Genomic DNA, 26,345 nt, shown 5'->3' with positions numbered 1-26,345 from the left:
AGGAAGCAAAAGTTGGCATTAACAAATCCCAACTTCTAAAGCTACAGTAGGCACTCTCATGCGATAACCATTGTCTGAAACAGCCGGTAAAGATGGTTTCAGCCGATGATCGTTATGTGGGTACAGTGGCCAACAATCTTGTTGCTTGGACATCGGAGGTGGTTAAGGATCCGTCCTGTTGGGTCTTTAAAGGATACCAAATGTGAAAGCTTCTGGTAAAAACTAAACCTGTATTGCATAGAGGGGTATAATCAGATACTCACCGCGCCTCCTGTTCCCCTCCTTTCCCCGCCGCTCTTCTCTGCTCCGTCTTGTTGTCCTGGGCGACTTTGGCGACTCCAAACCCAGACATACTGCGCCGCGCATGCCCAGTATGTCCGTTCTGCTCCCCTGTGGCCATGTAGTAACGTCACAGGACAGGAGCATGCTCGCTCCCTCTATCAATGTCCTCAATCAGCACTCACGCCAGGACGGAGGAGCGAGCGCACCACTGTCCTGTGACGTCACTACATGGCCACAGGGGAGCAGGTGAGGGACTGAGGGAACGGGAGGCATGGCGAGTATTTGATTATGCTCCCCTACCCAGTACAGGTTTTGTTTATCCTCTAACAACCTCTGATGGCCAAGCATTACCAATCCCAATGCTATTTTCACCCCCGGCGACCATTTGAAGCTGCTCCGTCATCCACCAATCGTCGTTTCTCTGCCCCCCTCCATAGCAACAGAAAACATTGTTAGCCCCAAGGCTAGGCAATAGGCATGTGTCCATACAGCATCGTTCCCCAAATTGGCACGCAAGAGATTGTTTCCCAATGGGCCACAATTCTTGCATGTGTGTGCTTCATAGCCTATGCAATCAACCACTAGCTGTGTTAATTCTTTAGGCCACATTCACAGTGGCCATTGTGTTCCCTGTGACAGCAGGAACGCAACAAATCAGGACAGTGGTGCCACACCTTATGCTCATGTTGCATCGGGTACAGTGAAGCATATCACTGAAGTCAATGAAAAGTGTGCTTCACTTCTACTGTTAACATGCGCATTTACTGGTAATGCACAATGACAGCTCTGGCTTCCCCTTGCTTGCCACCTGGATTTTTTATGGTTACATGAGATAGCAACAGGGTCAGAGGAGGTATCAACCATGTCCCTGGACACCTTTAAGTCCCTAGGCAGCTGCCTAAATTGCCTTGTAAGCTGAATCGTATGGTCATCAGATGGGGGGGGGGGGGGGGCAGAGATAGTCAATTTCTCATGTCTTGTGCTCTTTCTCCCGCCTATAAAAAATAATGGTATTGGTGCTTCTACAGAATCCAACAAAGCTGGAAGGTTGGAAAGTGCACAGGAATTGGAGGCATGGTCCCGGTAATTCAGCACAATAGCTTAGGCTCTACAAGTCCCATCATGGTGTGACACAGTGATGTGAACAATTGTATGGGCAGCGAGTTCACATGCAATATTACTATATAACACAGCACACATAGGGCTTCATTCACTAAGACAAATAGCATGCCTTATCAAAGCTATTACTCCTTATCAAAGTAAACACCCCTTATCAGAGTAGCATAGCGAGCGCTACGAACCCGCAGGGGCTCAGGGCAGGACGAGTGGAGCTCTCTTCATTGCCAATTAGCAGGCATAAGTTCGCTATGCTACTCTGATAAGGCGTGCTAACTTTGATAAGGCGTGCTATTTGTCTTAGTGAATCAAGCCAATAGTGTAACTGTACCAACATTGTAAGATTTTGGTGCTGTACTTAACTGATGCTTTATTTTATTTGATAGATTTAAAATGAATATTCTTGTTAATGGTCAAGGCTAACTGAGGCTATACACAATCATTTTTTTTTTTTTATCTTTTTAATTCTGTCAATTTTCTTGATTAACTTTGTTGGTTAAATAAATTAAACCTATCTGTAACGATCGGTGTCAGCAACCAGAGAGAGAATCTGATCCTTGGCGATCTGCAGTATCCCCAAGAATACAGATATACCCGATTATTGAGGATCTGCGGAATCGTCAATAATCAGATATGTCTAACCTCTAGACACCTGAGAGAGTGTAAGTGTTTGGTGTAACAGTAACAACTCTGAGAAAAGACCACCAGAGGAGCTGGCGGCCTATACTCCTGAGGAATTCACCCCTGACGGTGGGTGATATTCCTGTAGCCTGTGGACCCCTGAGCGAGGGACCAAGGCTGGGTTGCAGGAAGCCCTGCTACTAATATGTAAGGTTTTTGCCCTGAACTGGGCTAACGTAACACAGTAATAGCACAATCCTAGTCTGGGGTGTGCAGTCCGTAGTCACAACACCCTGGAACTAGTCTGGAGCATAACATAAATGATAATACAATTCCCTAGTCTTGGATGTGAGGGCCTTGATCTCAACACCCTGGAACTATGCTAGAGAACACACAGAAGATGCACAGAATTCCTAGTCTGGGGTGTGAGGGCCTTGATCTCAACACCCTGGAACTGGTCTAACAAATAATACAATTTAATTAGTACTTTAAGCTATCAACAGAATCTGGCTAAGTGTGAATTCCCAGGTCCAAACACACTGTAAGGATCTGACTAAGGTCTGAGTGCCTTCACGTAAGTGTTAGCAATGGCAGACAACCAGCAACTGACAAGCAGCAGAATATATAGTTGCTGGACTCTGCCGCCCCGCCCGAGCCATTCAGCCAATCATGAGTCCTGCAGGAATCAGCTGATCTTCCTGATCAGCTGACACTTCCCCTGCTGGTATAAAGGTCCTGAGATCAGGCCCGCGCGCGCGTAGCTCTCCATCTGCCTATGTGCACTAACAGACCCAGCCACACCAAGCGCACGCTGGTGCATGCAAACCGCCGCGTTGGACGCGGAAACAGCCACTTTGCTGTCAGGACATTCCACCATACTACCAGACGCGTGTCTATGCGTGCAAACCGCCGCGTTGGACGCGGAGTCAGCCGCCTTGCTCTTGGCACATGCGGCAGCTTTTCCGCGTTTTCTCACACTATCCACAATAAACTGCAATAAAAAAAGTGGTCAACACTTTCCACCACAGGCAATAGATAAATATTGAAAAGTTCAAGAAATATAATCAGTTTTGAAGATTGGAAAAAAAAAATGTCATTACATTTTTCTATACAATCGATCATTTTTCTTCAAAAAACAGGAAAATTAAACCTTTTCGTTGAATCATGTTTAGCCACCTTTGGATGAGGGTTTGATCATTATTCGGCATCAGATGTTAGTTATGGCCCTTTTACACTAAACACGGTGGTATGCGTTAGTGTGGGTTAGTGCGCGTTAGTATGCGTCAGTACGTTTTTTTTCACTGCATAGCAGTGCATTGTGAAAAAGATTTCAGTTAAAACGCGTATAGTGGGAACTGAGCCACAGGAAAACATGGACATTGCTTTGAACAATTTACTGAACGATCGTTTACGAATGATTCTACGTATTAACGATCGGAAATTATAGTTTGGGAACACTAATGGACAAAAATCTTTTTGTCCATTAGTAGTCCCAAACGATCATTTCCAACCATTCATATGAAGAATCATTCGTAAATGATTGTTCAGCAAATTGTATCATTAGTGGCCAAGGTTTGTACTAAACTGGTCACAGACTGATCAAGTACACCCTGATATCATTCTTGATCAGCTGTGAAAGCCCTGTTCCAAGAATGGATGCACCACAACATTTTGAGTCACAACACTGCAAACGCACAATTAGTGAACAATGTTACACAAGAGGACCTGTTATGGCTTTTTCACACAGAATAGCAGTAGTGGATGAGGTATTTACTATGTAGGGGGTCTGTGGCCAAACTCATTACGGTACATCAAAGTCTCCTTGACTGGAGAAGCTAAGTTCTTCTCTGTACTGTAAAGCAAATGTGTGCTAACAATTTGCTTAAAGAGGAACTGTAGTGAAAATAACATAATGAATATGAGTGGTTTCTCACTAGAAAAACTATACTAGGATAGCTGTAGACTGGTGCTCACTAATCCTGTCACCAATATATGATTAAAGATGGTGACAGCCAATAGGAGCACTTTTGTGAGAAAAGATTGATGGGGTGGGGGGAGGGGAAACCAACTTATGACTCATGTTGAAGGCTCACTTCACGAACATTGGACACAGGTTCACTTTATATTCACAGGTAGGACAAGGTTTAGTCTAAGTTCCTGTCTGTCATTCACAGCCCAGAACATCCTGTTCAGCTCTTTCATCTCTGGCTGTTGTGGATGTGCTAATAATATGTTTTACAGGAAGAGCATAAAGCCTAGGGGACAATGAAACAGGGAATACCCGTTCACTTTATAGGCAACAATTAGGTAGCTCTTTGACGTCTTGACTGTTTGTTCATACAGGATGTAAACCTGCTTGAAATCTGGGTCGTTGTCAGAGCAGTGCAAGCCAGGGTGTGCACAGAGGAAAGGGATCTAGGGGAAGAACAGGGGAATGGAGGGGAGGGAATAACAGGGGACTGGAGGGAGGGAAGAACAGGGGAATGGAGGGAGGGAAGAACAGGGGAATGGAGAGAGGGAAGAACAGGGGAATGGAGGGAGGGAAGAACAGGGGAATGGAGGGAGGAAAGAACAGGGGGATGGAGGGAGGGAAGAACAGGGGAATGGCGGGAGGAAAGAACAGGGGAATGGCGGGAGGGAAGGAAAGGGATATTGAGGGAGGGAAGAACAGGGGAATGGAGGGGAGGGAAGAACAGGGGAATGGAGGGAGGGAACAACAGGGGAATGGAGGGAGGGAAGAACAGGGGAACGGAGGGAGCAAAGAACAGGGGAATGGAGGGAGGGAAGAACAGGGGGATGGAGGGAGGGAATAACAGGGGAATGGAGGGAATAGGAAAAGTTGATAGGGTAGATTGGACTCATGCCACTTCATTTAGTAAATTTCTCTCTTGAGTTCTCTAACAGGAGATGCTTTCTTGTCATAGGTACAGAATACCTCTTCATCACCTAGCAAGTGAAAAAAATCAGAATCAGCTTTATTCGCCAAGTGCAACAATTGTCACACCTGGAATTATTTGTGGTACACATGGCATTGGCAAAAGTACAATTAACAGATATTAAGTGCAGGCATTTAAACATTTTAGACATACAAAGAAAGTACAGACAAGTCAGAATCTGCAATGCAAAGGGTGCATGTGAGACAGGTATGGGGAGCTAGGGGATTTTACAGGGGTAGGAGATTGAGTTCAGGAGAAGGACAGCCTGGAGGAAGAAGCGGTTCCTGTGCCCGGTGGTTCTGGTGGGGATGGTTCTGTAGCGATGGCCTGAAGGGAGACAGTTGAAGTAGCGACTGCTGGGGTGAGTGGAGTTGTTCACTTTCCTGTTTGCCCGGAACCTCAGTCTGGAGGTGTATAGGGGGCCCAGTGGCGCCAGTGGTGACCCAATGATGGGCCAGAGAAGCTAGTATTTGGGCCCCTTGACACCAGCTAGGCCCGGGGAACTTGCTTAGGTTGCCTTGTAGATGATCCTGCACAGTATATAATCAGTATGTGATTATATTGTTCAATATAATATGTCATTGTGAATGTAGTCTTTTTAGAGAACCCAGGCTGAAGCTCGGGTTCAGAAACACATCCTTGCCTAAGGAGAGGGAAGCCTCTGGATCCTAATGAGGCTTTGTTCGCTGTGCTCTGGTCCCATGTTGCCTCTCGTGGACCCTCTAGCTGATCAGGCTTGTGCTCCTCTCCGTGCACCAGTGGCTCCGGCTTATTGTGGACCCTCCAGCTGATCAGGCTTGTGCTCCTCTCCATGCACCAGTGGCTCCGGCTTATTGCACATGCGTGGCCATACTCATGCAGGCGTGGGTCGCCAGGTTTGTGCATGAAGAGAAGCCTGGCTCCAATCCAATATGGAGGGTCTGCTAGTGGCAATGGGGGATTGGAGGACATTATGGGAAGCCTCATTAGCATGTGGAAGCTTCGCTCTCCTTAAGGATGTGTTTTGCACCCAAGCTTTAGGTCGGGTGCACTTTAAACTTTATCTGCACACTAGTGTAAACTCAGCAGACACGTCAGGCAGGGCTGTCTCTTCCGAGAGTCTGGCATACATTCAGCCTCCCCGATGCTTCGTCGCAAAATCTTGAGTGCTGGATTATCTCAGCAGAGTCCACTGAATGATGCTCCTTTGTGCGCCATGCTGTCATCCCTCCTCCCCAAGCAACACAATCCGTGCTCTACTAAAGCACAGCGGTGCATCTGTACAGCCCTCGTTCCCCACGTGCAAGAACAGAAAAAGGCACCCCCAGTGGGTGTACATAGGGCCAGATGTACTATACTTCTGTGTTTTAAATACTCCTCAGTACTTTAGGTCTAATCACATACTATTTTGTTTTAGGAAATCCTCTGACTTGAAGAGACTCTGGTCTCTCTTAAATGTTCAGGCAAGCAAACAACAGGTAAGAAATGATGTCCAGATTAGCTTTCTGATGTCATATGAATACATTTATAATTTATGCATATAATTTACAAATGTAAAAGTGATACTATATGTATAATTAAAGAGGCGCTTTACTGGAAAAAATAAGAGAAGTTAAAGAATAGAAGATAAATCAAGAAATGATTGATAATCACCATGGAATTTGTTCATGATGCTCCACTGTAAGCCAGCAAGTCATCATATCTACTGCTGTCAGACATGAAAAGAAGCAAACAGCACCAACTGCCCTTATTGCAACTTGCTTGGCAGTTAGCACCAGCCGTTCTCTCCCACAATGTACACAGACATCCCACACGGTTCACTGACAGGAATCTGTGGGAGACATGGTCCTGACATCACACTGTGGGAGGGGTTTCACCACAATATCAGGCACCCAGATATCCCTGATGATCTATTTGAGCAAAGGTAAAGATTTCTCGTGGGAAAGGGGGTATCAGCTAGTGATTGGATTGGATGAAGTCCAATACCAGGTTAGAGCTCCTCTTTAAGTCTGCTTAAAATGATAAGAATGTGCATGCATCATAACTGAATGGGAGGCAATGATTTGCTGCCGGGGTTTAGTTTGGCTTTTTTTCCCCTCCGCTTTGATTGAAGAAGTGTACTTTCAAGCCCCAAATAAAATAAGCTATACTTTCTTTATGTATGTGTCACAGTGCTCTGTTTCCGTACATACCATGTTTTTTGGCATTTAAGATTGTCCGGGCTATAAGACACACCTGGGTTTAGAGGGAAACACCAGGGTGGAAAAATATACTAAATCTTGTGCGCCAGTGGTCCAGGAGCATCTTCTAGATGTTCTCCCCCAATTATTGGGCCCCCTTGTACCTCATTTGTACTTCTGTGTCCCCTTGTGTCCCCTTGTGTCCCCCATGTGTCCCCTTCAGTCCCCCCTGTTCTCCTACACTCACCTTATGCATTGGAGCCCACAGTGATCAGAGACCTCTCCTATCTCTTACTGCTCCACTAGTGCCAGCTTCTGCTGCTGGCATATATAAATCATTTCACTTTTAATAAATCCTCTTGAGGTTTCAAAGCAATCAAACAGTGGAATACATGTTATACTTATCAGGCACAGTGCTGGTCGTAATGGAAAAATCTACGCTTACGGATCATTATGCGTAATTTTGCGCTATTACGCATTACGCAATTACGGTTACGGCATAGGAAATTATCTACGGTTCATCACTGTAATTACGCGTTAACTTACGCAGTTACGCGTAAGGATACCGTAATGTAGGCGCTTCCGCTACGATGTTACGCGTAGTGCCATAATACCCATTAATGCGTACTTTTTGACGCATACGGACGATGTGTACGCAATAGCCGTCAATGTGACAGCTATTGTGTACACATCATTCGTATGCGTCAAAACGTACGCTTATACTGAAGGGCGGGAGAAGATACGATTGGTTGCTTAGGATGTTGACTGATTGGCTACTCTTAAAAAAGGGTAGTTTTTACATTAGTAATTACGCGTAAAATTACACGTAAGTCTTCGTAAAATTACGCATACCTAGCAATTACGGTAGACAGCGTAATTACGATACCACTTAACTGCTTACGCGTAAATAATTACGCGTAAGACCGTAAGTTATGCGTAGCGCTTACGCGTAAATTTACATTGAATTACGATGCGTAATTACGCTCATGCATAATTTCGGCCCAGCACTGATCAGGCACAGATCACAATATAAGAACCCTGCAATCTGGGTTTTCTCAAGACTGTATAATGGAAATCATCCCTTTCTGTCTCTGAAAACCCAGGGACACATCCAGAACTAGAAATGGATGTGGAGATGTGAATGGTTTTGGATTGCATGCAAATTTACTTCAAACTGTATGCACTGTGATTTCCAAATAGACCTAAATTATGGTCACATCATTGAGACAATGAAGATAGAAAAAAAAGATAATAATTCCCCTCCTCCCTATTGATTAACAGTAGGATTAAATGGAATAGGTCTGTGGGAGTGTAATGGGGAAAGTTAAAGTCAAAGCATTTAATAGAAAATCACATGTGATGTAATGTAATATGTTGTGAATAAAGTTTATAGGTACTATAACACTGAATGGCATGTGATTTTCTAGTAAATGCAATGACTCCAATCATCCCCATTAAACTTCCACAAACCTAAACCATGCAATCCTGCTGTACAAACTGTATGCAGCTTGACGTCGGGCCAATCAAATAAGTGTCAGTTTTGATTGGTCCAATTCCAAACTGCATACAATTTGCATTAAAGCAAACCTGTGACTTTAGTAAGTAACCAAATTGAGCACTTTTTCCCCCCTCTGGTACACTTTAAATTTGCATGGGAGTCAGAATTATTTGCATCTCATTGACAGAGAAGGATCATCCACAAGGCAACTGCCGCTTTCTGTGATCCTTCTCCCATCTTAGATTACCAAAAGGACTATAAGGACTACCTTGCCTCGAGCCCCAATTCTTTCTTAATCCATCTCTGCTCATTGACCATATCTGTTTGGAGCCACAGGTCTAAAGCACAACCATAGCTAATTGGTATTACAGAAACATATCATCTAGCTTGCAGTCAGCAGTTCTGGGCCTTCATTGGACAGTATGGACTGTAAGCTCGCCCTTTAGATTGTAAGTTCGCAAGGGCAGGGTCATCCTCCTAATGTTTACTGTTTTTGCTGCAATATTTGTGCTGCTTGAGACTTGCTGTACATTTTTTGGTTGTACCTATGTTCCCCATGTCGTCTTACTGTGCTTTGTAAAGCGCTGCGGAATATGTTGGCGCTATATAAATAAATAATAATAATAATAGGGTACTATGGATGGCACTGGCCAGTCACTGTATGGAATTAACTGCATTCGCATATGCAGAGGCATAGCTATGCTTTCCAGCACCTGGGGACAAACACAGTTTTTGCGACATCCCCCTTCTGGACAAATTGGTCATGGCCACACATCAGAATATCAGAATGTGGTCATGGTCATGGGTGGAGCCAAATGTACAAATGCTGTTTAGATAGACAGATGTGCCCCCCCCTTCCCCCCATTTAGATAGCCAGATGTGCCTCCCTTCCCTTCGTTTAGATGTACCCCCTGTAGTTAGCCAGATGTGCCCCCCCTGTTCTGCCTCTCACTCACTTGGCTGCCTCTCACTCACTTGGGTATGTGGTGGCCATGCTCTGTGCCCCCTTACAGTGCTGCGCCCAGGGACATGTGTCCCCCCATTGCCCAGCTACGCCTCTGCACACATGGAGCGGAATAAACAACAAATTTGCATTCAGCAAGATATCCTAAATGTTATTTGACCATGCAGAGTAATTGCGTGATTTGTTATTTTATATATATTTTATGTAACACACAGTAGCACCTAACCTAAATGTATGGAAGTATATATTTCCTGTGTAAATCCCTTTTCAGACGGTCCTCCTCATATTACTTTTATTAGATTTATAATCCCCAAACCTCCATTTTATTGTACATAGCTGTGTACAAATAAACTATCCCACAGGGACGCATTAGCTGGTAAACACGGCAGTGTGCTATTCACCTAAGACTAATTTTGTCCTTTGTTTATCTAGCAGAAGTGTTCTTGGCATGCTGGCACAGCACATAGTCTTCCATGGGCTGCTGCTTTGTGACTGCTGTAATTCAAATACCACTGTGAATGTGCCATCCGTGTTTGTGTTAAACAATGACTAAACTGTTGCAGGTGTAATTTGTTGCTATACGCCTGTTAAAGTGACTAACAAATTCCTAATTTTGAACACACACACTTCAGTGGGATACAAAACTGACTATGATTATAATGGGAAAATTGTGCTCAGAGCTTTAGACAAGACTCCAGGTGTTAAAGGGTAGCAAGCGCCATTTTTTCCCCCCTGGTTTCCAATAGTTATAGGAGCTGCAATGATTTGATTTCTAGCTCCCCATTATTTATCCAGGGGAAGGTGTGAAGATAGCATCTCTGTCTTCTCTAAACTCTTTGAAGCACAATGATCTACTTACCCACTGCTGATCAAAGCTTTTTTTTTTTTTTGCTCTCTGCTAATGTGTGCAATAAAATAATTACATCAATCCTAATCTGCCTCAAACTTCTGTGGTTGAACAGGCCTCAGCAGTAGGGTAATAAAACGCTCTGCTAAACTGAAATGTAAAAACAAGAGGTACAATTGAAGGTTTTTTTTTTTAATTAATGAGCCACATTGTTGGCCTGCATATTTAATGTACTATTGAGATGCACTGGGTGTAAACATGGTGCTTGGTTGAAGTACATACAGTTTTTTTGTTTTATTTTTGTTGCGTTTATTTGATTCAACATTAAAAATATCTGTGGTTTAGTATAAAAAATAAAGTATCTTTTGATCAGAATATTGATTCAAAAGTGCATTTTAGTGCATTTTTTTTAAACCAAGAATGTATTTTTATTATGGCCAGAAAATACACTGTCCTTATGTCAGCTGTCTCATGTTTACCACCACTTTCTGAATACAACTTTCAGATACCTGTGTTTCTTTACACAGCTTCCAGCTTTAAAAGTTACTGCTACACCAAAATCTCAGCAGAAGTCTGGGAAGACATCTTCTACATCAAAAAATCACTGGCAGGAATCCACTGAGTCAGTTGAACTCGAAAAATTCAGGTGAGTGGAATATTTCATTGTATGGTGTAAAAGATCTTACGTCTTTGGAATATTTGCTTCCAAACGAATTCCCGAGCAGATCTATTTTCAGGGAGGAAAAAAATTAAAGTAGTAAGAAAATATTAAACCTCCTTTTTTAGGCCACACTTTTTCTGTGTCAGTCTAGAGATGAATTTCACTGTTTTTATGTCTCCACTGAAACACCATGAATTCCCAGCACAATCCTACAAGATAAACCTCAGACAAAAGGTCTGGCTCTTCACTATACACCTCATTGGCTATCTGGGAGATAAAAGCGCTACTAGACATCCTGGAAGATGCAATTCCTCCATAAAGTACAATGGGAGGATATTTTTCAGGGATGTCCTAAGGGTGGCCACAATTCAGGCGATGGCCACCAGATTGACCATTTGATATTTCCCTCTTTGATCATATCTAACCAGAGAGGGATCTATTGCCTGCCCACACACTGCACACAGATTTCCAGGAGCATGAAATCTATTGGAGATCGTCCTAGCACTGCTGCCTCCACCTACCGCCCCCCCCCCCGCCACCCCCCGTAATAAGTCGTCTCCCTAGCCCATGGTGAGTTTTGAAGGCTAACCTGTCAAGCAGGCGTGACTCCTTGTCTTTCTTTTAATTGCCACCATGTGTGTCTGTACTACGTGGAGCTACCATATGTAGTGACGTCACTGTTACATGGGACAGGAGTCACACCGGCATGGCAGGTGAGCCAACAACACTCATCACGAGCCTGGGGGTACACATACATTATTTGGGGGGAGGGGGTCTGTTGTTTGTCAGGATATTAGACACCTTTACCGCTGCGCTCTCAAGTCTTTTTGACTGAGATTTTCCAGCATTCCCAATTGATCGTTTAGATTTTGATTGAATCGATCAGGTGGCCATGTTTCAGCGACAATCTCTGCCAAATTATGATCAAATAAGCCTTATATCGATGCCAAAAATCTAGCAATGTATGTCACCTTAAGACCTTTACATCTATTGTATTAAGAAAAACACATTTGAGGTTGTTTTAAAATGCTATTTTACTTACACCAGTCAATTCAGCTTGTTTTTAAATGCCATCTGTTTGTTGAAAAGATTGTAGAGAACTTATTTCTATACGACTTAGATATGAAGTGCACACTTTTTAATGTTAATGAAAATGTATAAAGTATACAAAGCAATAAGTGCATGAAAAGTAATAAAGAATATACAGATTAGTAAAGTAGTGGTCATGAATTGATGCTTGGTGCTGAAGAAGGTATGCTAACAGTAACTGAAGTCACCCACAGATATGCATGAAACCAGCATCGTAATGCACCAGTTGATGTGTTCAGCACATCAAGAGGATATGAAGTGTTGTGGGCACTGCAAGTGTATCTGCAGTTGTATCTGCTGGTTACATTTGCAGAGGCGTAGCTAGGGTTTTCGGTACCTGAGGACAAAGACAGTTTTTGTGCCTCCCTTCTTTTGGTCTTGGGTGAAACCAGATGTAAAAATGCTGTTTAGATAGCCAAATGTGCCGCCTTCCCTCCGTTCAGATAGCCAGATGTGCGCCCCTATCAATTTCCAGATGTGCTCCCCTTCCTCCCTGATAGCCAAATGTGCCCTCTTTCAGATAGCCAGATATGCACCCCTTTAGATAGCCAGATTTGCCTCCTTTAGGTAGCCAGATTTGCCTCATTCCTCTCTCTTGGATAGCCAAATGTTCCCCCTTTCAGATAGGCAGAGGTGCACCCCTTTAGATTGCCAGATGTGTCTCCCCTTAGATAGCCAAATGTGCCCCCTTTCAAATAGCCAGATGTGGACCCCTTTAGATGGCCAGATGTGTGCCCCTTTTAGCCAGATGTTCACCCTTTTCCCTTTCCGCATTCAGACATTCAGATAGCCAGATGTGCCCCCACCATTAGATAGTCAGATGTGTAACACTTAAGATAGCCAGACGTGCCTCTCCTTTAGATAGCCAGGTGTGTTAATAACAGAAAAAGACTCACCAGTTTCAGTGGTTTCGGTGATGACGTCATCTCTCTGCAGCAATTCCAGCATCCTCCCCATGGTAATATCATGCCGCTGTTACCAAGGAGAGGTGGCTGGGCGCACCGCAGAGGTGAGATCACGTTATTACCAGAAAATTGGAGCCGTTGAGTCTCTTGCTGTTATTAACGTTTCTGCACTCCTCTGCGGGTGGAAGGAGGGAGAGAAGCAGGGGCACTTCGGGCAGCCAGCAATTCGCCTCTCAGGCATGTAGGAGAATGGCAGCCATGCTTAGCCTCTTCCCCCCGTTGCTGCGCCTGGGGACATATGTCCCCCTTGCACACCATAGCTATGCCTCTGAACATTTGTGTGATGCAGTGCAATGGCATACTCCGAAGAAGCTGGTTGCTGTGCTCTTGGAATTGCATCAGGCCCTTGAGACTGGGGCAGAGGTTCACCTTCCAGCAGGTAGCTGGTAGAGACATACCCTAAAAGACTGGCAGCTGTAATTGCAGCAAAAGGTGGTTCTACAAAGTATTGACTCACAGGGCTGAATAATTACGCACCACATACTTTGCAGTTATTTTTTTTTTTTTTTAATGTTTGGAATCATGTATGATTTTCGATCCACTTCTCACATGCACACCACTTTGTACTGGTGTTTCACATGGAATTCCAATAAAATTGATTCATGTTTGTGGCAGTAATATGCCAAAATGTGGAAAACTTCAAGGGGGCGGAATACTTTTGCAACCCACTGTAGGATCCATTCACCTCAGTTAGGGTCTGTTCCATTACGGTCCGCTAAACGGACCATTTTTTAGGCCAATGTGAACAAGACCTTATACAGTGACAATTGATGCAATCCTAATGTTACGTTTTACGCAGGGGAATCTAACTTGTTGAATAAAGAAGAAAACTTTGTAATTTACATTTTACAATTATGAAATCTTTATTTTTAGTGTTACCTTTAAAAATGAAAGAAATTTCAGTCAACATTCTCAGCACAACCTTCTTCTTGACATCTTCATGGCCCTAGTGAAGAACAGGCTGGGATGCAGGTAAGGAGCGCTTATCTCATATGTATTATTATTTAGTATTTATATAGCGCCAACATCTTCCACAGCGCTGTGCAGCATTTATATAGTCTTGTCACTAACTGTCCCTCAGAGAGGCTCACAGTCTAATCCCCACCATAGTCATATGTCCATCACAGTCTAGGGCCAATTTTTTTTTTTTTGAGGAAGCTAATTAAAGTAAAACCGTAATGAAGAATTGAACTTCATCCCAATCAGTAGCTGATACCCCCTTTCCCATGAGAAATCTATTCCTTTTTTCAAATGGATGATCAGGGGGCTGTATATGGCTGATTTTGTGATGAAACCCCTCCCACAGTGTGATGTCACCACCTCACAGCTCTGAGATCCTGACATCACACTGTGGGAGCCTTGTTGCATTGCGGTAAGTAACAGCTGTTTCCAACTGCCAAAAAACAAGCAGCATTTTCTTCCGGTGACATCATCTGCCAGCAGTAAAAAATGTCACCATATGTAAAAATTTCAAGGGCTTGATTCACAAAGCGGTGCTAACCTACTTAGCATGCAGGGCCACCATCAGAAATTTTGGGGCCCCTCACAAATCATCAGTCCGGGCCCCCCCCCCCCCCCACAAACTGAGAAATGTGCGTAGCCATTACATGTTGGCAGAGCTAGTTGGAGGCTTGCTGTCCACAAATTAATCACGAATAACCACGGTGGATACTCGTGATTCAAGTTAGCTCTAATTGCCACAGCTGAGCGGCTAGATGCGGCGGGGTTAATTACCCAGAACGCCGCTCTCCGCCCAGCGTTTCAACGAGGTGCAAGTGTCCGAATGGACGCGTTGCAAGCCTCGATATCGAGAACTTCCTCCTTCAAGCCGGAAGGAGGAAGTGCTCCATCATTTTTTAGAACCTCCCAGTTTTATTTTCTGTTTAAAAAAGCTAAAAAAGTAGGTTTAATGCTATTGTCTCATATGGTAATGATTCAGCTTTTCCCATAGTCTTGCAGTTAGCAATCATGTGACCCCCAACAAGACAAATTCAGCAATCATGAGGCCCCCAACAAACCATGAGGCCCCCAACAAGACAAATTCAGCAATCATGAGGCCCCCAACAAGACAAATTCAGCAATCGTGAGACCCCCAACAAGACAAATTCAGCAATCATGAGGCCCCCAACAAATCATGAGGCCCCCAACAAATCATGAGGCCCCCAACAAGACAAATTCAGCAATCTTGAGGCTCCCAACAAATCATGAGGCCCCCAACAAGTAAAAATTCAATCATTAGGCCCCCAACAAGACAAATTCAGCAGTCATGAGGCACATAAATATACAGCATTTCACATAAATAGGCAGAATGCCCCCTTATTATGGTAGACACCTCTCACCTGGATTCTGACAGGGACCCCCAGGTTAGGTAGTGAGTGACATGGAGCCCTTTAGGCAGTGAGTGACAGGGAGTCCTTTTAGGTAGTGAGTGAGTGACAGGGAGCCCCTTTAGGTAGTGAGTGAGTGACAGGGAGCCCCTTTAGGTAGTGAGTGAGTGACAGGGAGCCCCTTTAGGTAGTGAGTGAGTGCCAGGGAGCCCCTTTAGGTAGTGAGTGCCAGAGAGCCCCTTTAGGTAGTGAGTGAGTGCCAGGGAGCCCCTTTAGGTAGTGAATGAGTGACAGGGAGCCCCTTTAGGTAGTGAATGAGTGACAGGGAGCCCCTTTAGGTAGTGAGTGAGTGCCAGGGAGCCCCTTTAGTTAGTGAGTGAGTGACAGAGAGCCCCTTTAGGTAGTGAGTGAGTGACAGGGAGCCCCTTTAGGTAGTGAGTGAGTGACAGGGAGCCCCTTTAGGTAGTGAGTGAGTGCCAGGGAGCCCCTTTAGGTAGTGAGTGAGTGACAGGGAGTCCCTTTAGGTAGTGAGTGAATGACAGGGAGCCCCTTTAGGTAGTGAGTGAGTGCCAGGGAGCCCCTTTAGGTAGTGAGTGAGTGACAGGGAGCCCCTTTAGGTAGTGAGTGAGTGCCAGGGAGCCCCTTTAGGTAGTGAGTGAGTGCCAGAGAGCCCCTTTAGGTAGTGAGTGAGTGCCAGGGAGTCCCTTTAGGTAGTGAGTGAGTGACAGGGAGCCCCTTTAGGTAGTGAGTGAGTGAAAGGGAGCCCCTTTAGCTAGTGAGTGAGTGACAGGGAGGCCCTTTAGCTAGTGAGTGACAGGGAGCCCCCCCCCCCCAGCCGCCGCCGCTGCTTCCCCTACCTTGCCAGCAGCCCAGCGTCAGACCTCAAGATCAGCGGCAACCCGACCAGTAAGAGCGGGCGCCGGACGCACCCGCTCTATATGCGGAAGTGATGTCACTTCCGCATATCAGTGCGGGCGCTGGGTCCTAGCACCCGCGCTATTGTCGCCGCCTGATCGAGGTCTGACGCGGTGGAGGCGGCAGCGGCGGCTAGAGGGATGGAGGGAGGGAGCAGCGGCCAGAGGGGTTGAGCGGCGGCCGGGCGGCACCCGCAGCACCCTCCAGGGCCGCGGCGGGGATGGGGCCCCCCTGCAGGCCCCGGGCTCGTGACGGGAGTCACGGATGTCCCCCCCTGATGGCGGACCTGTTAGCACGTCTTAAGTCTTTAGACGTGCTAACCAGGGTGCTAAGTATAATTTCTGAATCAGATAATTCGGTGCTAACCTACTTAGCACCCTGGTTAGCACGTCTAAAGACTTTAGACGTGCGGTTAGCACCGCTTTGTGAATCAAGCCCCAAATGTGTTAAATGTGTCAAAATGTCAGAATGTAAATCAGGGAGAGGAAAGATTTTACAATGGGAAAACACTGGCTAAATAGTTTATACATAATTATTGTAAAAATTAAGCCCTTTTATTACATTATTTTCATTGGAGTTCCTCTTTAAAGAGAAACCGTGACCAAGAATTGAACTTCATCCCAATCAGAAGCTGATACCCCCTTTTACATGAGAAATCTATTCCTTCTCACAAACGGATCATCAGATGGCTCTGTATGGCTGATATTGTGGTGAAACCAGGGCCGGATTTACAACTCTGGAGCCTGTAGGCACAGGCATTCTGGCGCCCCTAACTCCGCCCCTCAAATTGGGCCACACCCCCAATCAAAAAATATTCTGAACTCTAAATACCTGCCTCACATCACTAACTGTCCTTAGAATCTTACACTCTAAGCACTGTCTCATGTCATCCTTAGTGACATAAGACAAGGATTAAGGTGTAGGCTCCTGAGTTCAGTGATATGATGTAGGAATTAGATTGCCTGAGAGCAGTTACTGGCATCAGGCAGGGAGCCCCCAATATCCCTGTCAGTCTAGTGGTCCCTGGACTTCCTTCCCTCTGTTCTAAGCTCCCCTCCCTACCCAATAGGCTTTCAATACAGATGTATGATAAAGGTAGCGACATTTACCCACAGTCCCGCTGGCGGTCTTCAAGCAAGGACCCTAGGGCCTATTTCCACTAAGTCCAAATATTCAGTGTTACTCAGCATGTGAGCCAGACAGGGAAACGCTGCCTATTCAGACAGTATCTTTCTGTCCAAATCACATGCCGGTGTGATTATGGATGGCATGCCGCAGTTTTTTGTCACACATCAAATTCCCTATAGCTGTGAATGGCACAGCTCTAGCAATTCGGCTGCTGAACACAGGTACACACACACACACACACACACACACACATATATACACACACACACACACATATACACACACACACACACACACACACACACAGACACACACACACACGCACATACACACACATACTTGAACACAGGCACACGCACACATACTTACCGACATATATATATATATACACACACACACACACACACACACACACACACACACACACACACACTCACTTGAACACAGGAACACATAAACACTTGAACAAAGACAGACACAGAGATGCACACCTGCTAATGCTGGATACACACGTTGCGCTTTCCCGTGCAATTCGCGAGATCAATTCCGTCGATTCTATTATTTCCAACATGTTCGATCGAACACGAATCGCACGGGAAAACGCAACGTGTGTATCCAGCATAAGGCACAATCACCCATTCTCTGTCTGACCTTTCTACAGTAGGGATACATGTTCAGGCACTGCAGAGGACAACGTTCAGATCGACTGATCTCCCTTTTATCAATGATGTATGTGTTTTGTGTCCCTCCCTGGGATCAGATGTCCCCAAAGCTGCAGCTTCACTGTCTGCCCCTTGGTCATCTGTAGCAAAGAACCCCTCTACACACATGTGCAGCAGCTGCTAATGTGGGAGATTTGCTGTCAAGAGTAAACTATATTACTGGGTTCTGGAGCAAGGTGTGCATAACTGCAGACCCTTCTAAGCTAATGCTATAGCTATGTGTATATGAGGAGAAGCACCTTGTCGGTTCGACAAGTCGGTTCGCTTTCTAAGGGCAGTTTTCAAAGGGCACAAACGAATTTACCAGAATTCACCAGTAATTCAACAGAAATAAGCACCACATCAAGGTAACATTAACTTTGGGCAGCACGGTGGCGTAGTGGTTAGCTCTCTCGCCTTGCAGCGCTGGGTCCCTGGTTCGAGTGCCAGCCAGGGCACTATCTGCAAAGAGTTTGTATGTTCTCTCCGTGTCTGCGTGGGTTTCCTCCGGGCACTCCGGTTTCCTCCCACATTCCAAAAACATACGGATAAGTTAATTGGCTCCCCCTAAAAAAAAAAAAAAAAAAATTGGCCCTAGACTACAGTACTTACACTACATAATATAGACATATGGCAATGGTAGGGATTAGATTGTGAGCTCCTTTGAGGGACAGTTAGTGACAATATATATATACACTGTACAGCGCTGCGTAATATGTCGGCGCTATATAAATACTAAATAATAATAATAATAATAACTTTGTTGTAACTTACCTGTACTGCTGCTTACTATTGCTGTCTAACTTGATCATCTCTGCCCTTAATTCTGAACTGCACAGCCTACAAGCCACCCCACCAAATAAAAACAAACTGCACTGATAAACGACTAAACGTTGCTCCATTGCCCTAGGTAAGCCCACCACCAAGTATCCTCCAACCTCTGCTACACCATTTTCCCTACCTATTTTCACCACCACTCCCAGTGCAACAGTATGTATCCCCAACACATCATTATGCGTACCCCCCTCATACCTCCTCCTCTTTCCCTTAATCACCCGCCCTATTGGTGCCTCATGTTCTGGCTCCATCTGCTTCTCCCCCTGGTCCCTTGTCCACTGCTCACCACACATCCTAACCCCAGGCCCACTCCGGTCTCCCAACCCCCCCGTTCCCCTCCTCATACTTCCCACCTCACCCACCACAACCAAATTTACCCACCTAGCCCCTCTCCCCGCCGCACCTCCCACCCTCCCCATACCCACGAACATTCTCGCCCCAATCTCATTCCCATCCGCCCCATACTCAGACAATCTCTCCCTCTATCTGGCGCTCTCTGGAATGCCAGATCTATCCGCAACAAGCTTACAACTATCCATGACCTCTTTATCTCAAAAACCCTCACCTTTCTTGCCCTTACTGAGACCTGGCTCACCCCCTCTGACCTGCCTGCAGCTGCAGCCCTATCCTACGGGGGTCTACACCTCAGCCATACCCCAAGACCAGATAACAGGCCTGGGGGAGGGGTGGGCCTACTCCTCTCCCCATCCTGCACCTTCCGTGTCCTTACCCCTCCCCCTTCTCTTTACTTTACCTCCTTTGAGGCCCATGTTATCCGCCTCTACCATCCCCTCCCAGCCATTATTGCAGTCCTATACCGCCCCCCCTCCAGTACTATATCGCACTTCCTAGAAAACCTTGCCTCCTGGCTCCCACACATCCTGTCCTCCGACCTCCCAACAATCATCCTCGGAGACTTTAACATTCCAATTGATGAGCCTACCACCTCTGCAGCCACTCAGCTTCTCTCGCTCACCAACTCCCTTGGTCTCACTCAGCATACTAACGCCACAACCCACAGTGCTGGCAATACCTTGGACCTAATTTTCTCCAAAGCCATCGCACTTACCACCCTGGACATTACACCATTCCCCATCTCCGACCACCACCTCATCACCTTCACCCTCACTCCATCCAGCAACCCCTGTCCCCCTCCCCAAACTGGACGTTGGCAGAGAGATCTGCGCAACCTTGACCCCAATGTACTAGCCACACCCCTCCACTCTCTCTCCTCCTCCCTCCCCAGCCTAACCTGCCCCAACGAAGCGGCAGCTCAATACAACAGTAACCTCTCTGCAGCCTTAGACCATGCGGCTCCCCTGACCTTTCGTACCAACAGTCGCCCCAACCCCCAACCTTGGCACACTGCCCTCACAAGAAAACTACAAAATGAGACACGAGCTGCAGAACGCAAATGGAGGAAATCCCGCAACAACAATGATTTCCTGGGATACAAGACTAAGTTGCAGACGTACCATGCTGCCCTCGCTGATAGTAAACAGATATACTTCACTCACTTGATCGCTACCCAAGCCTCCAACCCACGTCGTCTTTTTGCCACCTTCAATGCCCTACTTAACCCCACACCTCCCCCCCCAACCTCCACCCTCTCAGCCACTGACCTATCAAATTACTTTATCAACAAAATTACAACCATCCGGAGGGATATTTCTCTCCTCCACTCTATCGCCCCCGCGTCCCCACCACATCCGACTCCTTCCTCTTTCTCCTCCCTTACCTCCTTCAATCCTGTCACGGTGGAGGAAGTCAACCAGCTGCTGGCAACTTCACCTGCCACTTCCTGCCCCCTAGATCCGGTCCCATCTGATTCTCTGCGCCCACATTTTTTTGATCTGGCCCCTGTCCTCACCCATCTGTTCAACCTCTCCTTCTCCACCGGCATCTTCCCCTCCGTATTCAAACAGGCCACTGTGCTTCCCCTACTAAAGAAATCTTCACTTGACCCTGCTCTGCCATCCAACTACCGCCCAATCTCTCTCCTCCCTTTTGCCTCAAAATTCTTGAACGCCTGGCCCACCAACGCCTGACCAACTTCCTTAACTCCAACTCCCTTCTCGATCCCCTGCAATCTGGTTTTCGCACAGCCCATTCTACAGAAACCGCCCTCACCAAAGTGGTAAATGACCTCGCCCTTGCCAAAGCCGAAGGTAAATACTCCATCCTGCTCCTCCTGGACCTCTCCTCGGCATTTGACACTGTCGACCACTCCCTCCTCCTCCACTCCCTGCAGCTAATGGGCATTCAGGACCTAGCCTTAGCCTGGATCTCCTCCTACCTCTCCAACCGCTCCTTTACAACATTTTTCAATGGCTCCTCATCCACTCCTACACCCCTCTCAGTTGGTGTTCCTCAAGGTTCCGTCCTAGGACCCCTACTGTTCTCACTCTATACTGCCTCAGTTGGCAAAATCATCTCCTCCATGGGCTTCAATTACCACCTGTATGCCGACGACACCCAGATATATCTCCACACCCCAGACCTCTCCTCCTCTACCATGGACAAAGTCTCTGCCTGCCTCACATCCATTTCCTCCTGGATGGCTGCCAGGTACCTGAAGCTTAATTTGGACAAGACTGAGCTTCTAATATTCCCACCCCGCACAGCTGCACCCCTCCCAGATCTGCACGTCACTATTGAAAATACTATAATCCACCCTACCTCCCAAGCCCGCTGTCTAGGCGTTACTCTGGACTCTGAACTTTCCTTTACCGCCCACATCCAAGGTATTGCCAGATCCTGCAACTTCCACCTCCGCAACATCTCCAAGATCCGCTCCTACCTGTCCCCTGACACCACTAAACTCCTTATCCACGCCCTTGTCATCTCCCGCCTAGACTACTGCAATTCTCTTTTATCTGGCCTCCCCTCTAACCGTACTGACCCACTTAAATTGGTAATGAATGCGGCAGCCAGACTGATACATTCTTCTCACCGCAGCGCCTCTACAACTCCGCTCTGTAAAGCACTACACTGGCTCCCCATCAGCTTTAGGATCAATTTCAAAATCCTGTGCTTTGCCTACAAATCAGTGCACAAGACCTGCCCAACCTACATCTCTGATCTGGTCCACAGGCACATACCAGCCCGCCCCCTCCGATCCTCCAATGACCTGCGCCTAGTCGCCCCACGCATACCTCAGTCACACGCACGATTGCAGGACTTCACCAGGGCCGCCCCTACTCTCTGGAACTCTCTTCCACCAGCCGTCAGACTCGCCCCCACCTTTAATTCCTTCAAACAAGCTCTCAAGACTCACCTCTTCACGCTCGCATACCCCCCTACACCAGCACCATAATATGTTCTGTTAGACCCCCTCTCAAAAGACGCACCTATTGTCTCCACCCCACCCTTTAGATTGTAAGCCTCCGGCAGGGCCCTCCTCCCTAACGTATCCAGCTTGATTATGCAATCTTACTCGCAACCACCCCTCTTGTAGACTCGAACAGTCTCTATTTTGACCTATGATACTGTATTGTTATCAAATCATTTGCATGATCTTGTTTTGTTGTGAGTTTCCGTATGTTCTACCTGTATGTTAACCCATTTATCTATTGTGCAGCGCTGCGTAAGATGTTGGCGCTTTATAAATACAATAAATAATAATAATAATAATAATAATAAGCAGCAGGGAGAACCATATAAATTGCACATGATCACTATGTTGTAAGTTGCTGCAACTGAAGTGGTGACATCTTAAATCGCACTTTTCATTATAAACTATGCAGATAAATGCACATACATAGACATAGCTTTTGGAGCACAACAATAGCTAGGGTCACCTTACAATTCAGTGAAGAGAGGCTGCTGCTTCGGGACAGTTTTATACAGGCTGACTAATTACTGACTGTACATGCATGCCTTAGATAATTGGTCCGTGACGTGCAGACCAGACAGAGGCACAGATAGCATTCCAACTTAGCATACAGAACAACGGCACTCACTCCTGCTGCCTCCACTAAAGGTGCACCCGATCTCCTCCTCCTGGAACTCTTGTCTGCTCTGCCCCGTGCAGTTGAAGCTGGAGCCACTCTCCTCATTCCTGATTGGCCCGCAGTCTGTTTTGTACAGGAAGACCAGGAGCCGCTGCAGAACCCGGCTTCCTGCTTCCTGTTGCCTAGCAGCCACACACTACAACCGGCCTGCATGTGTCATCTCTGTGATGACAGCACTGAACGAATCATACCAGGAGTGCAAGCGGGGAGAGGAGACAGGCGGGCAGCCATCAGCTCGATATGTAGAGTTGGAGAGGCGCAGCGTTCCGCCCTGCTGGAGACATCTAATTGTAGCAACTTGGGGAACGCAGCGGCTGTTGCAAGAGGAGACATTCAGGGATCAGGAGCCGCCCCTCCCTCTTAAAGGCGCCTGTAGGCACGTGCCTACAGTGCCTTATGGTAAATCCGGCCCTGGGTGAAACCCCTCCCACAAGAAACTCTGAGGACCATGGTACTCCTGGCAGTTTCCTGTCTGTGAACCTTGTTGCATTGTGGGAAATAGCGGTTTCCAACTGCCAAAACAGCAAGCAGCAGCGCAGCACCTGCCAGCAGTAAAAATGTCATCATGTGATAAATGTCAGAATGTAAATCAGGGATTTAAAAGATTTTACAATGGGCAAACACTGACTAAATATACATAATTATTGTAAAAATGAAGCACTTTTTTATTACATTATTTTCACTGGAGTTCTTCTTTAAGTTATTTGTCTTTTGGGGATGTGGTAAGAAAGTGCCTGGAAGAAACCCACGCAAACACGGATTTAAACTGGGGACCCAGCACTGCATGGCGAAAGTGCTATCCACTACGCCACCGTGCTGTATTATAATTAGTACTGGGCTGAACTTTAGCATACTTGTAAAAAGGGTGCCGCAGTAATTTGGGCGCTGGAGATAGCCGCTAGTAGAATATTAATACAATTATCAATATTCTATTGTTAGGCTCTATGTAATTAAAACAGTAACATATTGGACATTTCTGTCGATATTTTACTATCACCTAAACTGACCACATTCTCACTTGAACCCTCCCTCTATCGATGCCTAACCCTAACCGACCCCTCAACTGATGCCTACCCTAACCAATCGCCCCCCCAACTGATGCCTTACCCTCCCCCCAACCAATGCCTAGCTATAACTGGACCCCCCTACCTCAGAATTTGTATACAGCGTTAATACTACACATACAATTTATTATCATCTAAGTTCATTTTCAGTTCAGGATTGCTTTAATTAATCCAAAGGTGGCCACACACGATACAATAAAATGATCCATTTTACAGCAATTCGATAAAAACGATCGGATCTCCCGAAAGGATCGAAAGCTTTTTTTTCATTCGACTGAAAATCAGATCTGATTTCCCGTTTTTTTCGATTTTCATCTATCCGGAATGCCAGATATTTTTCTTCAATATCTCTAAAGATTGTATAGTGTGTGTTAGATTGTCAATTTATTAATGTACACACCCAAGCAATTTCCACTCATTTTTATCATAATTGGGGAAAAAATTGAACATAGGTGTGTGGTACATTGGTCAGATTTTTGAAATGTTACAATCAGTCAGAAAAATTGATTGCAATTCTTAAATTGAACAGATATTTAAAAAATTGTATGGTGTGTGGCCACCTTTAGACTAATTTGAAGAACCAGGTGGTCATATAACATTTTTGTCAATGTGTGCCCAAATAAGGGTATTAATGATAGTAATAATGATGTAATTTCAGTATACATAGAGAGATTAAATTATACCTCAATCTAGATCATAAAATGCAAGAAATGTGCAAGCTTGTGGAATGAGAAAAATGTCTGAGTTTCTGAAATGTTGAAATGATTCCAGACATTCTTTTTTATTTTTATTGTGTGATGGTCTTTATATCTTTTCCAAATCTGAATAAATGTATCATCCCCATTGGCCTTATTCCCAGATCAGCCATTAATAATCTCAGACATAAACAGTATTTACGGCCCACGCTAAGATCCCACACACGGTATGTTCCGCAAGGCCTCAGATGGTGTCTTGTAGTGCGCTAACCAAATATTACACAGAAAAGCTTCAGTGCACAAAGACTTTATTAAATAGTCCCTATTTGCAATGGAAAATAAGAGTTATACAAAATATTTTCTTCCTGAATAATTTATTTGTATTATGATATGTGGGCTGCATAATTTGTATTATTTTAACTGGAAATGCTGTGTACTGTGATGTATGCTCCTTATGTTTTGTTCTCTTTATATTGTAGAGAATGGCTTGATAAAGCCCCCTCCGTACATTTGCTTCGAGTGTTGATTTGTCTGCGGTTATTAATCCGTGATCCAGTTTATCAGGTACATGATCACACTACATTTTTGCGTGGGGTTGTGTTCCAAGTCCGACATGGAAGACTCACTGCAATTGAGCTGTAAAATATTTCCCCAGCCATGCCAACAGCTTCTTAGGGGCCAATTTCCAATAGCATATTGCATTCCGCATACTTTTTTCAATGCAAATAATTGCGCGACAAATTAGCCCTTTGTGGAAATGGGTCTTAAAAGGAACATGAAGCGAGGAAAATTATTTAAAATAAACACATGATGTAGCTGCAAATGAATATTACATACTAACCTCACCGTCACTTCCTCTCAGAAGCGCACCATTTTCTTCTTAGAGTGATCCCTTCCAGTTCTGACAATATTTTGTCAGAACTGAAATATACCAGTTGCTGACAGTTATTTATCAGCAGCTGTCAGTTATAACTGAATGTGCAAGGTAATGTCCATGTTTCCCTATGGCTCAAGTGGGTGTTATTACAGTTTAACAGTGTGCTGACCAGGAAGCTGTTAGGGGGTAATGGCCATTTTTAAAATGGAGGACGGAGAAATCCATTTATCACAGTGGACAAATAGGTCACAGGAGAGGAGAAAGAAATTGAGTGGTAGACTACACGGGAGGTAAGTATGATCTGTGTATGGTTATTTTGACTTTTTATTTTGAGTTCAGGTTCTCTTTAAAGCCAACCAAAGCATTTACTGTAGATTTGGATGGAAGGGGTATCTATGGGGGAAGCAGATCATTTTCACTCCTTTATTTGCTCACTAATGACTTAAATAGGAGTCAGTCTGATAATTTGTCATGCAGCCTGCAATTATATCAGTTATATTCAGTGAGATGTAAATATGCATTAACGTGACATCAGAGCGGTGTTAGGCCCAGAGCCGGGACAAGGTCCTCCAGCCCCCAAGGCTGAGACACCAAAGTGCGCCCCCCCATTCCTCCCAATCCAGCCGTCACACACTGATTGCTATTAGACT

General features: G+C 45.5%; 1 protein-coding gene across 6 annotated transcripts in view; it reads left to right on the top strand.

The window, feature by feature from the left end:
• The window catches only part of NEK10 (NIMA related kinase 10), a 357,380-nt gene that overhangs the window by 69,188 nt on the left and 261,847 nt on the right, over positions 1-26,345 (top strand). For all 6 annotated transcript variants that reach the window (XM_068236184.1, XM_068236182.1, XM_068236186.1 and 3 more), the window contains exons 3-6: positions 6,352-6,412; positions 10,951-11,069; positions 14,012-14,110; positions 25,298-25,382. In XM_068236184.1, coding sequence (XP_068092285.1) covers positions 6,352-6,412; positions 10,951-11,069; positions 14,012-14,110; positions 25,298-25,382 — 364 coding nt within the window. The remainder of the gene's footprint in view (positions 1-6,351; positions 6,413-10,950; positions 11,070-14,011; positions 14,111-25,297; positions 25,383-26,345) is intronic.

Source organism: Hyperolius riggenbachi, chromosome 5 (assembly GCF_040937935.1).
Source record: "Hyperolius riggenbachi isolate aHypRig1 chromosome 5, aHypRig1.pri, whole genome shotgun sequence".
Taxonomy (NCBI): domain Eukaryota; kingdom Metazoa; phylum Chordata; class Amphibia; order Anura; family Hyperoliidae; genus Hyperolius; species Hyperolius riggenbachi.
Note: the sequence above shows the minus strand (reverse complement) of the source record. Positions and strands in the feature narration are given on the sequence as shown.